Genomic DNA, 14,897 nt, shown 5'->3' on the forward strand with positions numbered 1-14,897 from the left:
CAGCAGCTTCTTTATTCTTTTAGACCTGGCATACGGCACAGTGTATAGCAAATACAGAGAAGTGATTAAGATGCATGAAATGAATACATTATGATAGCTGCTACTTGTGCCCATCGTATGCCAAGTGCTGCGCTAGACACTTTGCTTACACTCTTTTAACCTCCAGCTTTATAGAGGTATAATTGACAAATAAAAATTGTATATGTGTAAGGTGTACAATGTGGATGTTTTCATATACGTACATAGTGTGAAATGATTACCACAATCAAACTCATTAAAATATCCATCACCTCGCAGAGTTACAATTTGTGTGTGTGGGGGGGTGTGTATGTGGTGAGAACATTTAAGATCTACTCTCTTAGCAAATTTCAAGTATACAACACAGTATTTTTAACTATAGTCACCATACTATACATTAGATCCTCAGAATTATTCATTCTGCATAACCGAAACTTTGTACCTTTTGACCAGCATCTTCCCATTTCCCTCACCCCCTAGTCCCTGGCAACCACCATTCTATTCTTTGTTTTTATGAGTTCAATTTTTTAGATTCCATATATAAGCAAGATCATGCAATATTTGCCTTTCTATGTCTGGCTTATTTCACTTAGCATAATGTTGTCCAGGTTCACCCGTGTTGTTACAAATGGCAGGATTTCCTTCTTTTTTTTAAGCTGAATAATATTCCATCTTATGTACATATATACATATATATATATATATCACATTTTCTTTATTTATTCCTCAGCCAACAGACACTTTGGTTGTTTCTGTAGCTTGGCTGTCGTGAATAATGCTGCAGTGAACATGAGAATGCAGATACATCTTTGAGATATTGATTTCATTTCCTTTGGATATATACCCAGAAGTGGGGTTGTGGACTACACGTAGTTCAATTTTTAATTTTTTGAGGATTTACTTACATTCTTCCATCTAATGCTCAGAACAACTTGACTCCCATTTGACAGATTAGACAAGATAGGGAGGATTACGGAGATGAAATAAAATGCGGCAGACCTTGCAGCTAGGTAATGGCAGGGCTGGTATTCCAGCCCTGGCCTATGTAATGTGGAAGTCCTTGAACTTTCAACCATCCACATGGGCCTCCTCTGGCCAAGCTCCCCTAGACTCAGGCCTGAGTGGTTGGGTGGGAGGTGTAAGGAGCTGGTCAATGGCATGGCAGGGGGTGGTTACATGCAGACTCCACACTGGGCACAGACACTAGCAGCCTCTGCACTGCCGGGGGAGGGGGGCAGTGCTGGGAGCAGCGTCTCTGCTGGACATCTGTGACCAAACAGCCTTTTGGGTGCCAACAGTGATGGGAGATACCACCACAGAAAGCAAGACCAGGAGAGGAGGAAAACAGTAGATATCCTGCACTCACCAGGAGAAGTGCACAGAGCACCTGGGAACATGCCAGAAGCTCTTCAGAAGGAACTGGTGCACAGCCAGAGCTCCTGCAGAACAGGAGAGGCAGGGCCAGATAAATAATCTGGGGATAGTTATTATAATTCTATTATTACCCTATGGAGAACTAGGAAATGTGGGTGATATTTTGAGCCAATATCTATGTAGTACACATTTTACCTCCCATAGTAGATTATAATCTCCTTAAGTAATATCCATGCCTAATATACTTCTGTGTCAGTCATGGTTCCTAGCACACTCCTCTATAACCTACTACATATCTCCAGAGAGTAGCCATCCTAAAGGTAGCTAATGCAAGAGATGTCACAGTTTAGAAGTTGTCCTAATGGTCTACCAGGTCAGTTTCCATGGAGTCTAGGAAAAATAAGTGGTAAGGGTTTCTCTAGCCCTGTCTAGAGGACAGAACTCCCGGACAGGTCATCAACGACATTCTGATTGGTAAGGCACCGGGTCATGAAATGGAGAAGATGTATGAGGCCACCAGAGCTGGAACTCATTGACTTTTACTCGATTCCTTTAATTTTAATTCTATACTCAGGAAGAAAACTTCTGATCTTTATTCAGCTTGTAAAATCGGATCACCTACTTAGAAGGGAACATAGCTGTAGTAGATGACATAAGTCCCCTAGTCCCCTTAGCAGGTGGATTTTTTACTGTAAATTCATGAACGGTATTCTTGCTTACCAGACTTGCAAGACACAAGGAGGACTAATAAAATTTATGAACTTGTAAAAGTTGAAATGTAGACCTTGATCTCCAACTTCACTAACCGAGAGTACCCAGTACTGCCTTGAAAAGATCAGTACACAGAAATACTAATCAAATATCATCCTAAGTGTAATATTCCCTCCATTTAAAAAAAATATATCTTAAAGGAGAAGGACACCAAAAACATACTATTTGTCTAAAATGATTGCTTTGGGTTATTTCTTACTACAGTTTGTCCCATATCAATGTAAGGAATTGGAGACCAGAAGAAGATTGCTATAAACTAAAAAAATGTTTATGGAATTTAAACAATAATTGTTTGTTTGAAAAAAAATCATGTACATGGAAAACTATAAATTGTTTCCTAGAAAAAAAATGCTATGAGTTTGTGACTCTAAAATATACTAAATTGCCTTTCCAATGACCAAGTGAATTTTATCATTTAATATCAGTAAAACTCCTTTACTGATATGGCCCACAAAATTTAAATCCAGTGATGTTACCATTTAGGTTGTAAGGATCGGCTCATATGAGAAAATAAATCTCAGTTATTGCTGAGGGATTTGGTTTTTCCAAATATTCCTTCAGCTGTTCCAGATGGCCAGGCCTCTACCCTCCTTTGGAATCTTAGAAACCCTTTTTGTTCTTTGCAAGCATCATGACCCCATGGCCTGGAAGCACAAGTGTGTGTGTCAGTTCTTATTCTGACCAAAAAGTGCCCAGGCCTCTACATTTTCTGTAACTGAATGAGGATCAAGAAGAGAAGTGATTAGTACAGGGACCAGGTCTAGACGCCACAAGTGAAGAGTCCTCAGCAGCTGCCAAGGTAAGGCATCTTTGGAGAAAAAATCTTGCTGGGGAGTCACTTTCCCCCCCTCTAGCTGGCAGAGGTCACCCCTGGCAGCTGTTACCATAAGGAGAGTGATACCAAGCTGACAGCAGCTGTTACCAAAGATGCTGAACAGAGATTCCAGGAGTGGGGCTGGGCCCAAGTAAGAGTGCTTTTATGAAAATATGTGCAGACGTCCAGGGGTTAGCACCACAGATTTCAAACAGTGGGCTGCACTTGAGAGCTGTAGTTAGGATTGTTCTACCCCTTATTAGGAAGGTAATGCCATAGGGTGGTTCTGCTCTCCTGATAGAAAAAGAAAATGCAGACTGTTAATCATATAAAGCTGTCAAAAGAACGAATGACACAAACACAACCATTGCTGGTATCGTCCGAATTCTTCTGCTTCCCTTTGACAAAACGTAAAGATGACTCGCTTCAGTGATACCTTGGTGGGATCTCACTGTCTTGGTGAATGTGGAATTCAGATGCACAGTTTTGTCTTTCGAAAGTCTGGAGTTTGCCAGTCCTCCAGACAGGACAGCACAATTGTTAAAAGCTTGGAAATTAGAGTCAGAGAGACATGGGTTTGATCCTGGTCTACATCACACCAGCTGTATGATCAAGGGAAGGTTATTTAATTTCTTTGGACCTTAGGATACCCGTCTGTGAAATATGGATAATAACAGGAGCTACATCACAGTGATAATGTGAGAATTAAATGAGATGATGCAGAAACAGGAACCAGCCCAACATGCTTGCAGTAATTGTCCATTATTATGACTTTATTAAAAATAGTAAGCATGGTTGTTAAACTTGTCCCCCATGAGAGAAAGCTTTGAAAGAGAAGTTGAGTTTTGTTTTGAGGGATTGATTCTTTTAAGGAATGAGGGTTTAATGACCTTATTTTGTTGATCAAAATTCCATGAGCTTTGGAACCTACTCTGATTCCAGCAAGTCCTCTGGAGAGGGACATCCATGAGGCAATTTTATAGATGAGCCTGAATCGTGCAGGAGACTGAGGTTAGAGATACAGATTTGGAAGTTTCCTCCCAGAGGAGAGTTAAAGACCACCTGCCAGATTCCATTCTGGAGGAGACACCTGAGTGGGCCATGCTGTGCAGTGGAGCTTCATGCACAGATTTTTGGCTAAGGTGGTTTTTCTAAGAGCTAGAGTAGTTTCAATGTTGAACAATTTGGTATTCAAGGTGGTAGCAGAGGTTAAAGATAACTCTTAGGAGACACACATAAGGCTGGCTATCCTAATGTTTCTTTCCATTGCTACTATATGTTTAGGAATGCAAATCGATTTTGACATCAAAAACATAAAATAAGCAAAAGCTAAATTTTCTGCAGAAAAAAATGTTATATATTCTAAGCTACATAGTTGTGTCTTTATATTAACCCACTTTCAGTAAACACTTAACATAGCACCCACTGAAAGCCAGACACTCTGATTTAGGTGTTAGAGATGCAAAGACATTAAGTAAATGGCTTACTGTGTGCTAGGCGTTGTTCTAGGCACTTTTAATTCATTGACTTACTGAATCCTCACAACACCCTGGTGAGGGAGGTACTGCACATTTTATAGATGGGGCAACTGAAGCATGGAGTGGTCAACCAAGGTCCCAATGTTAGTAAAAGGCAGAATCTGAATTTGACGTGGCTCTAGGTCCTGCATACAGCACCACTCTGCTAGAGTGCAGAGTGAGAGGGAATGTCTCTTTCCTCAAAGAGCACACGGTCTAATGACAGGGGTAAACATTTTGAGCTAACAATTCTGTTTCCCAGCTGGATTTCCATGCCAGATCTTCATTAAAGTAATATAGCTGAGGGCTAATCAACTTCATTTACCAAGATATCCATTTTCTTCTAAAGTGGTTTTCTTTAGATACATATATTTTTTAAATTAAACTTCATTTTGAGATCATTGTAGATACACATGCAATTATAAGAAATTATATAGATATCATTTTATATCTATATCATGATATGAGTATAGAGAGATGTCAGTAATTAATATGTCTATTCCAGTATGATAATCACAAACTCTAAATGCCATTATTAAAGTTTCTCCCCAACTTCCCCCAAAGGCTAAGGTGGGTAAGAGGACAAGGCTGACTTCTCTGTTCCCCAGCCTAGGGCTTCTCCTGTCCCTCGTCAGCTGCCTCTGCCTCCTCCAGGACTGAAGGTGATAGGGAAAGGAGGACAGAGAGTAGAAATGATGGTCTTACTGACTGGCACCCTTCTGGCAGTGATATCCTCTGACCAGATCAGGTGTCTAAAATCGTCTCTCTCTCGGATGCTGAGTTAGGTTCCCCAGCAACCCCCATCACTGGGCCCTCTCGCCTACAGTTCCCTCAATCTGGGTGAATGCATATCTCTGCTGGTAGCTTACATTGCCCCCTCCACTGTAGGAATCCTGCATCTCCCCACTCTTCCAGCAGGATCCAGGAGGACCCCAGGCCAGCTTTGGCCCTGGGCTCACATTTGTGCATTGGGAAACATACGGTGACCCACTGTTGCTGAGGGTGCAGTGATTTCTCCAACATAGCCTTCTTTTTATTTAACTGCCTGGCAAGCATGTTCCAGTCAGAGCCATTCATTCTTTAGATTTATCACATGCCAGTTCACCATATCCCCTAAATTGCATGGGACATAAATCAGATATCCAAGCAATCTCCTCAATGCTTCCATCATCCAATGAAATCTTCTCTCTGATATCCAACTTCTTGTCCTTTTCAACTCTGACTTTAGAGATGGGTAAGGAGGCCATAGGTTGAAACACTAGTATCTCACTTTGAAATGTGGGGGCAATGGTCCAATTGTCCTGGGCCCTCAACTGAAGGTGAAATTGAAATTGTTTATTTTAATACATCCTGTTGAATGATTCTTTCATCAATTGCCAAATTGATTCATGGTAAAGCCATATCACAAAGAAATAAATGGAATGTTTTGTCTTAAACTAATGTCTATTCCACTGTTCTGAATATAGATTCACGCCCAAGTTCTGATCAAAATTTGTGAAATTTTGTTTATATTCACAGCAGTGAAAAGGCCATCAGCAACATCAAAATATCTATCTCCACCTCCCTTAGAGACAGGTCTCATAAGATTTTATGTTTCTCGTCAACTAAATTAAAAACAAGAGCAGCATTGTGGAGGTTTCCAGAGAACACCACCCATTGGAAGGCTGCCTGTGAAGGTTATGTTTACCCCCAAGTCCATCTCCTAGCAGCACCTCTGGGGATGGAAAAAAGTCATCAGAGACCTGTCTAGAGCTGGGGTTCAAGTTTGCTGGTTTTTCATCTTTTTGTCCTCAAATGACCACTTAGTAGCTCTCCTTTTCTTAACTCCTTTTCTTTATCTTGCTTTCTTAGTCTTGAGAAGCTTTTAATTAGACATTGCCAATGTAAAGACATCTTCATACGGACACACATATTTATTCAGAGCCAGGTGGTAATGGTTTCTTAAAGTCCAGTGATAAACACAAGAAACAATCCAAAACAATAAGTAGTTTATTTGAAAACAGCATAATGTTAGTGTTTCGTTGCCCAAGACATGGTTGTTTTCAGTCCGTCTTCAGAGAATCCCAGGGACTCCTAGATTATATAGACAGGAGCATTTCCCCCCCACCCCCCTACTTAACTCTCATAGTTGAAGTTCAAGTTAGGTGAAAAGGGGAGAAGGTCCAGGGGACACAGCCAAATTCCACGTGATTTGGCAGGGCAAAATCCTGGACTGAATTTAATCAGAGGCCTAGAGTTTTCAATCTCTAAATTTCTCTAGGCAATTTATGTGATTAGATTGCCACACACATTTTTCCATTTCAATAACAAAGCCACAAAGATCTTTATATTCACAGACAAATCTTTAATATTGTGAAAGAAAAATAGTATGCCATTTCCAAACAGGGGAATGATTCCCTGATTTTCCTCTTCCGAGTCAGTAAGAATGCATTCCAGATAGAGGAAAGGAGAGAGGTATGGAGCTCTCCTTTGCCAACTCCCTTTCTCCACTCAAACATCCATTTTATTCAGACATAAGATGCTTTATTAGCCAAGTCTCCCCTGCTCTGCTTTGATATTTTGAGCCCAGTGGAGTATGACTGATCACCACTCCCAGCATACATCTGTGGGCAGATTTTCACTTGCACACACAGTACATACATCTTTGATCAAGACCAGCTGAGAACACTGGCTTACGTTGGTAGACTTTGCATAATTCTGAACCTTGGCTATTCTAGCAAGGCTAAGGGGCTTATACTACTTTCTAGATGTTTTTTGCTCATGGAACTAATTCAATATAAATTTGCATAAGGGAAATAGAATTAAAACAACTAAAATAATTTCTGTCCCTTTTTGATTATAGCAAAACAGACTGAACATCAAGTATGGTTTGTAAATTCTAAGCTTATGATCACAGACAGGAGCCATGAACCATGAATGCCAAGCAAACACAGACCAAGTTAAATGTCAGAGTCAAATAAAATATACATCAAATTTAATTATACATATTTAATGATATGCATAATCACAGTAATTGCCCAACTAGATGAGAGGAGGGGCCAAAGACAAATTTCACCAGCTTCACAAATCAGCTGGGCCTGATGGCCACCCATCCTCTTTAATCCTACTCCAACTCCCAAAGGACAAAGCCCCTGGTCTGGTATGGGTCTACCCCCAGGAAGGCCAGACCAGGAGGCCACAAATACTCATTTACTCTCTGTATTCCTTCCACAGGCCAGAAGAAAGGGCTGGACATGTGAAGTCAAGAAAGGTCTCCATGCAAGATTCCTGCTCAGACTCTCAAATAAGCTATTCAGAGCTACCGGAAGCGTGCCTGTTCACCAGCATAACTGCAGCACCAAGCACAGAGTTAGTACCAATGTGTTAAAAGGATGATCCCCAAGAAGATTGGGTGCTTGTGTCATGAGATGAGGAAGAAGATTGGCATGGCAATGTGAAAGAGTCTTGGAAATTCATCCCTCGTGCATATTGGCTAGTTGGTTTGCTTTCCTAACATCTAGTAACCAAGGAAATGGGAGCTTTAAGGAATATGAAGGTATTGGGTTTCTATAGAAAGAGGGAGAGCAAACAAGAAAAGGGGCTGCCCACAAATTCCCAATTCCTCACAATACTTGTGTCAAGGACAGGCCCTATTCCTTCCTCCTCCTTCCAGAACCTTTTCATCCTGTCCCATCGCCTGCCCAAATCCATTCAGTGTTGAGCAAACCAGCAGTGGGAATAAGTAAGATACCTGTAAAGGTCTGGCCTTAGGATTCCAGTCCTAGCGAAGAGCCTGGGATTGTTCTCAGGATTGTGTTTTGTTTTGACTGGGAGGGGGCGGGGTATAAGACTGTTTATAACTTGCTTAGAATCTTTGCTTGCTGTAAACTACACCCAAGAGAAATTTTAGGATGCATTCCAAAATGGGAATACATAAAACTTTCCATCCAACTGTAATCATTCAGGAAAATGAGAGAATTTCTATCCCATCTGTGTTATAAATAACCCACTGAGGTTCTTTTCTAAAAGCAAACAATAGTGTCATTTCTGCCAATTTATATTGAAAATTTGGTCCTGTTCAACTGTCGGTGCAAATTAAGATCAATTAATACTGCTCTCCTATCTGCTTTTGAATGTCTTATAATTGCCACAAATAATCATGTCTTTATATATTACACAGGGCAAGTGTTGATCTAATCAAAGGGGTAATTTCATTATCAGAAATTTGTGAAGTCTTCTTGTGGACAGAAAATCTTTTTGTTGGATAACAGAAATAATGGCCCTGACATGGCTTTCCTGGAAAATGAAAATAATGTATGCAGTATATTACTTACATAGAAAGAAGGTTTTAGGATGATTATTCTCAGAGTTACCCTACTATGAAGGATTAATGATAACTCATAAAAATACTGTAAAACACCACACATTATTAAGACTATAATAAAAAAACTTTGTAATAAAAGTTCGTATCTCCAATTATGACATGGTTTTCATAGAGAAAACCCATTAAAGACAGCTGTGTCTTAAGTACATTTTGAAAGACAGGCTCATAATGGGTAGTTATGGTAGTAAGCCTTTACTCTGCCACTGATTACTACACACACACACACACACACACACACACAGACACTCTCTCTCTCTCTCTCTCTTTGTGAAGAGCCTTCTTATGTGGGATCTAAACACAGTCATACTTGCTAATAGGTCTACATCAACTTCCATGGCAATGCTGCTGTTAGGAGGCAGAAGTGATACAGCCTTAGATCTTAACCAATTCCTACCACACCTTCGCTTGGTGTTTAACAGCCTTGCGGTGGTGGGGCTTTAACATGTAATCGATGGCAGCATGGTGTGGTAGAATAAACACTTCCTTTGAAATCAGGATTCATGAAATCTTGCTTCGTGGTCTCACTTCTTATGCTGTCCAGAGCTATGATTCTGGACAAACCAGTTAATACCTCTGTGGTTTGGTTCACTCATCTATAAGATAAGGGTTGCTCCTTGGCCACTTGAGATTCTACATCAAAATCCATATGATAGAGGAAGCCATGACTTCCTAACTCATCCTATTGAACTGCGTAGTTTAAAAATATGTCCACAAATTCTTTGACACTCCTCCCTTTAAAAGGTGGCATCTACTTTGCCCCTTTGTATTTTGTGACTGCCTCCATGAATTGATGTCTCCTAAGGATAGATCAAGAAAAGCGACATGGTCTCTCTGTCTCTGTCTCTCTCTTTTCCACTCTCTTCCAGGGCAGATGCCTTTGGATACCTGAACCACCATGTAAGATAGCCAGCTACCACACACAAAAAAAACAACACAGAGACAGAGAGAGGCCCAAGGAACGTCAGCTGTTTGTCTTCCAGCCCAGAAGACAGAAGAAGCCCAGAAGAAGTGACTGATGTATGAGTGAAGACTCCTTGACTGCAACCTCATAGGATACCTTTTACTAGAACTACTCAGCTGAATCTCTCCTGAATTCCTATCCACATAACCAGCGAGAGATAATAAATTATTATCGTTATTTTAAGCTACTAACTTTTGGGGTGATTTGTTATGCAACCACAATAACTGAAAGAGGAACTACGATGGAATCAGAACAAAAGGACAAAAAAAAAATGACACCTAACCCCAAAGTCAAACAATGAAATCTTTAGCATTCACAACTACCTCAGGAAAGAAGACAGATGTCTTCAAAAAAGATGATAGGAGGTACAGTTCACCAATAAATGCAATGAAAAACGCTAGAATAATCAACTTGTTATTTCCAAACTGGGTGAACTTCATGAGAATTTTCCACATTCATAGTTAAAAGAAGTATAGTAAGACTGGCCCTAAGAACCATTTAAAACAGCAACAAAGTACAGGAAAGAGCCAGGGCACCCTTCAGTCATTTCTAGGTGGGCGCCAACACCGTTGCTCGTTGCTCGCTACTTTTCTACATCATGTCTTAGTGGACTGTGCAGTTGATACACTGCAAATGTTTCCCCAAACACATTTCTGAATAACTGAAAAGTAGGACTTCTCCTTTTAAAGGGACAAGGAAAAGAGTAGGAGTCCAACCAGGAATGGTGATGTCTATCATTGGACGAGAGACAGTGGGTTTGCGGTACCCATGCACCTGGTGAAGATGAGCAAATGGTGGCCTGCAGGCAGGATGCAGCCACAAACCCATATCCCGTCACCCCATCCCCTGGCCCATCCAGTGTTTTCAAAACAGGAAATTTCAAGTAAATAGTTTAGATCTTTAGCTTCTCTTGAAATCCCAGAGATCTAGCAACCCTGGGTAAGCATTTCCACCTGGTCTCAATCAGCTGGTGCTGACTAGCTGTTTCTCCCTTTGCACAGTACGTGTGCTGTCTATTTGCCACAATCCCCGTCACTCTCTATTGTTTCATACCTAAGCTCACTCACTTGTTAACTTTGGGCAGTTGAGTTTGTGTTATGACCTAGACCAACAGAGGAATTTCAGACTCCAAACCCCCAAGTGTCTCTTGATCACTATAGGTTTGAAATTTTTGGTGGTTTGGAAATTACAATAAATGCTGCAGTTGTGCCCTTGCCAATGTCTTTCCCTAAACTACAAATGTGGGATCATGACAAATCCATATACCTCATGGTTATGATAGTCATCTTACAACACTGATATTGAATACTGGAGTGCTAAATTTGTCTCCAGAAATATATACTGAGATTATTTGACACATCCTAATTATCTTTAAAATACAGACTGTGTCCATACACAGATCTAACATTCCCAGACCAAATAAGTGCAGAAAAGAGACAACTGTCATTCAGCTCTGAGATTAGGATGAACAGAAGTGGAATAAAGAGATCTACATATCATGAAGTATAACAATTTAATCACTTACCACAGAATATCTTCAAAGCTATTTCTAGTGATGACTTAAGTAGGCAATGAAGGCATTTCTTGAGAGTTTAAGACCAGCATTTTCAAGTATGGGGCAGGAGAGGCATTAGAGAAAACAAGACGAGACAACTCACCAATTCCAGACATTGTCTGTGGCCATAGGCAGCAGCATAATGTATGCTGTTGTAACCCTCCTTGTCCCGGATGGATGGATTTGCATCATTCTGAAGCAGAAACTCTAGACATCTGTAAATACAAAGATCAGGTGTTATTTTAGAAAACATCTCTGAACCAAAAGGGATAATTAATGTAAGTTCTCCTACTATGAATGTTCCACAAAGCACTTTATGAATTTAAGTGTTTCTTTAAATATTCTATAGCAATGAACTTTTCATGTGCTGAAAGTTTGTGTTTTGTGTTCTAGAGCTATCTTGATTTCACCTTATACTAGCCATTCTAGAATTCAGGAAAAGCTTTAGAAACAAGAGAATAAGTTTTTTTTTTTTTCTTCTCATCTTAAGGTATAGAACATGTCTGTCATCAAGATTACTGAATTATAAGTTCTAGAGCTCCGTGTTCAAAAGGCAAAGTCTCAAACATAATGAAGTGGTCAGACCATCGCAACAGGGAAAACCCCAATTTTTAACCTTGCTATTGGAGACTCTAAGATCAAAAGGTTAGAAAATTGAAGTGAGAAAGGTTTTTTTTAAAAAAGCTAAGAATAGCCTAAATAATAAGATTAAAAGGATGGATAAACATTAAAAATAAAGAATTAATTCAGTCACTACATACAAAGAAAGAAGCTTAAATTGTACCATTAGGAATACAGACTATAACAAAATAAATTTTAAAAGCCCTTTCGGACAGAGCTGTAATTTTTCTGAAAAGGCCACAGTCTTTGGAATAGGTTAGAGGAAAGAGTGTGGCTCCACCTTTGTTGAAGAGCCCAAAACTCCAGGACACTTGGGAATGTAATGAATTCTGTTCAGTGCCTGTTGCAAATGATCCAATCCTTCTGGTAAAACAGAGAATTACCAGGCAGGTAGCCATGCTCCATAATTTCAGTATTATTTCTGTGACAATGGGACAGGCATGTCTTTTACAAGGCCAAGCTCATTCGATTTCATGCACAAATCAAAATTTTAAGATTCTAAATATAAATCTGCACATTAAATGATACCTTCCAATGGAAAATTTCTATAGTTTACCAAAAAAGTTTTAAACGGCATTTACCTATTTTGGGGGTATAAGGCACAAGGAATAAATAAATCACACATAGAGACAATTAGGACAGATACTTCAATTTCTGGAACAACTGATGAAAAACATAAAATTTTTAAACCGAATACCTATGTGTCACATGATTTATCCATAAAATGCTCCATTATAAATCAAACTATTATTAGAGTCCTACTATCATGTTGTCTCTGGTCATTTACACCTTGTAAGGAAGTCCTTCTTATTTTGGTAATTTAATGTCCATGGACAGAATCCCAGGTGTGACTCATTTTAAACTGAATTTGGTTCTTTAAATAAAATTATTCAATAGGAATAGCATTCCAGTGGACACACAATCCCCAACTTCTGAATGAATTGTATTTTAAAAATCAGTTGATAAATTGAATTTTTAATTGGGAAAACACTTGGAATTGCTCCCAAAGAGTTATTTAACCCAGAATATAGCTGAACTATACCAATAGTACTATTATAACAACAGTGCAGTAGAATTTGGATACTCTCCACATTGTTTCTAAGGAAAACATGAATTTCACATTTTAACTGTGAGTGCTTATCTTTTCTTGTCCCAGGATCCTGACTAGCAATTTGGGCACTTAAGATGCAAAATGAACAAATGCACATTAGGTCAGGGGTGTATTTGGACAAAGGAGCGGCATCCCTTTGCACAAAAGAGTTCTCGGGCAGGCTGGATCCCTGCCCTTCCCCACCTCACATGTTTGCTTCCTCTCTACCAGCTGTAAAGGGGCTGGTCCAGCCCAGTGAAGCTGGCAGTTCACGGGAACAGGTGGCATTTTCCGAGGTGTCTTAAAATTCCAGTCTTTTAATATCAGTATTTAAAATTTTGGAGTATTAGGGCAAAATTTGGTGATTCTGCTTCATAAACAGCTGTTTCCTGCCCCTACAAAGTTATGTCCTACACCCTGCACCAGGGCCACACTCTCTAACTATACTCTTTCATAACAGTCTGGACTGGGGGGGTGTCCAGTGGGAGGTGGGAAGACCCCAGAGTGGACCCCAGCATTCAGATCACAGAGAAACTAGTTCCTGTGGCAACTGGGTATCTGCAGACTTGCAGAGCACTACACTCACTGGCTCCCACGGGATGGCGCACACAGTGTGGGCACCAGTTTGTTCATTTATTAGACAAATAGTTATTGCACACTAACTACATGCCAGGCACTGCCCTGGGCAGGGTAAGCTTCCCACTGACACTCAGGTGCAGAAAGGACTCTCCAAGGACGAGGCATTAGCTCTTCCCATGTGTCAGCACCTTTGGGTGGTGGCAGGACTCCAGCCCCTTTCACAGCACAGCCAAGTCTCTGTCAGAAATCACAGAGAGGCAGGTAGGGGAGGTGGGCCCAGAGCAGCTGTTTGCAGGGAGCAGGGGCTCTTTGTAAGTTGATGGGTGTGTGGCAGGGGATGAGGGGAAGGTACAACTAATGTATTTCACACCAAATCTCAAGACCTTTATCTATAGAATCTGCTAAATAGTTATCCTCAGGCCATAAAGTTAGAACCTAAAGCCTTGAGAGGAGGCTTAATATGCCCCCAAGGTGCATGATACATGGCAGTCAGAAATGATATTTAGAACACCCGGTCCAGTGATGGTCTAAGCAAAACTTAAAATTTTAAAAAGAGTTCCCTGTGTGAAAAGAGGAAGAATGAAGGAGGTATTAAGTGAACAGTTTCTTTTCCATTAAAGGCAAGCCCACATCACTTCCTCAAGATCCCAAGTGAAGTCCCAGATAGTAAGGCAAGCACACGAGGTGACCCAGAGAAGCAGACAGAACAGCAGAATACACCTGCTCCTCTGCCAAGAAGAAACTTACAGAGCCGCTTCCTTTTCTTTCAGCTCCCTGGCTCTGTCGAATTCTTCGGAATTTTCATGGGTATTTCCTAGGATAGTCTTACTTCTCCACATAAGGGACAGAAAAAAAAATTACAATGAATATTTTTGATGACTTTAATTGTTTTGGTGCAATTTATATCTCAACGATCTTACTGCAACTCAAAAGAAACAGGCACCACTGGTCTTCACTGAGGACATACATGGTTCTTTCCAAGGGCATTCTGTAAATCTATTCTCTTCCAAGGAGCCCAAGTGAGAACATGACTTTCCTAGCACATCCACCTAGGTACTGGTGATTAAGGCATCTTAAACTACCATAGTAGGAAGGAGGCAACTTAGCTCAAACTTCTCTGACTCCTCTGACAGTCTGTGTTCCCTCCTTGCCAGTTCAGCATCTCTTTTACCCAGGAAAGGGTCCTAATCACCCATCATCTGCCAGAACAATCCTTCATCATCCAGGATTCCTC

General features: G+C 40.4%; 1 protein-coding gene across 1 annotated transcript in view; it reads right to left on the reverse strand.

Annotated features, from left to right (window-relative positions):
• ANKRD44 (ankyrin repeat domain 44) overlaps positions 1–14,897 on the reverse strand; it is a 188,123-nt gene that overhangs the window by 58,725 nt on the left and 114,501 nt on the right. Inside the window, exons 15-16 of the mRNA XM_063086180.1 lie at positions 14,411–14,491; positions 11,477–11,588 (exon numbers count right to left, since the gene is read on the reverse strand). Coding sequence (XP_062942250.1) covers positions 11,477–11,588; positions 14,411–14,491 — 193 coding nt within the window. The remainder of the gene's footprint in view (positions 1–11,476; positions 11,589–14,410; positions 14,492–14,897) is intronic.

Source organism: Cynocephalus volans, chromosome 1 (genome assembly GCF_027409185.1).
Source record: "Cynocephalus volans isolate mCynVol1 chromosome 1, mCynVol1.pri, whole genome shotgun sequence".
NCBI classification, from domain to species: Eukaryota; Metazoa; Chordata; class Mammalia; order Dermoptera; family Cynocephalidae; genus Cynocephalus; species Cynocephalus volans.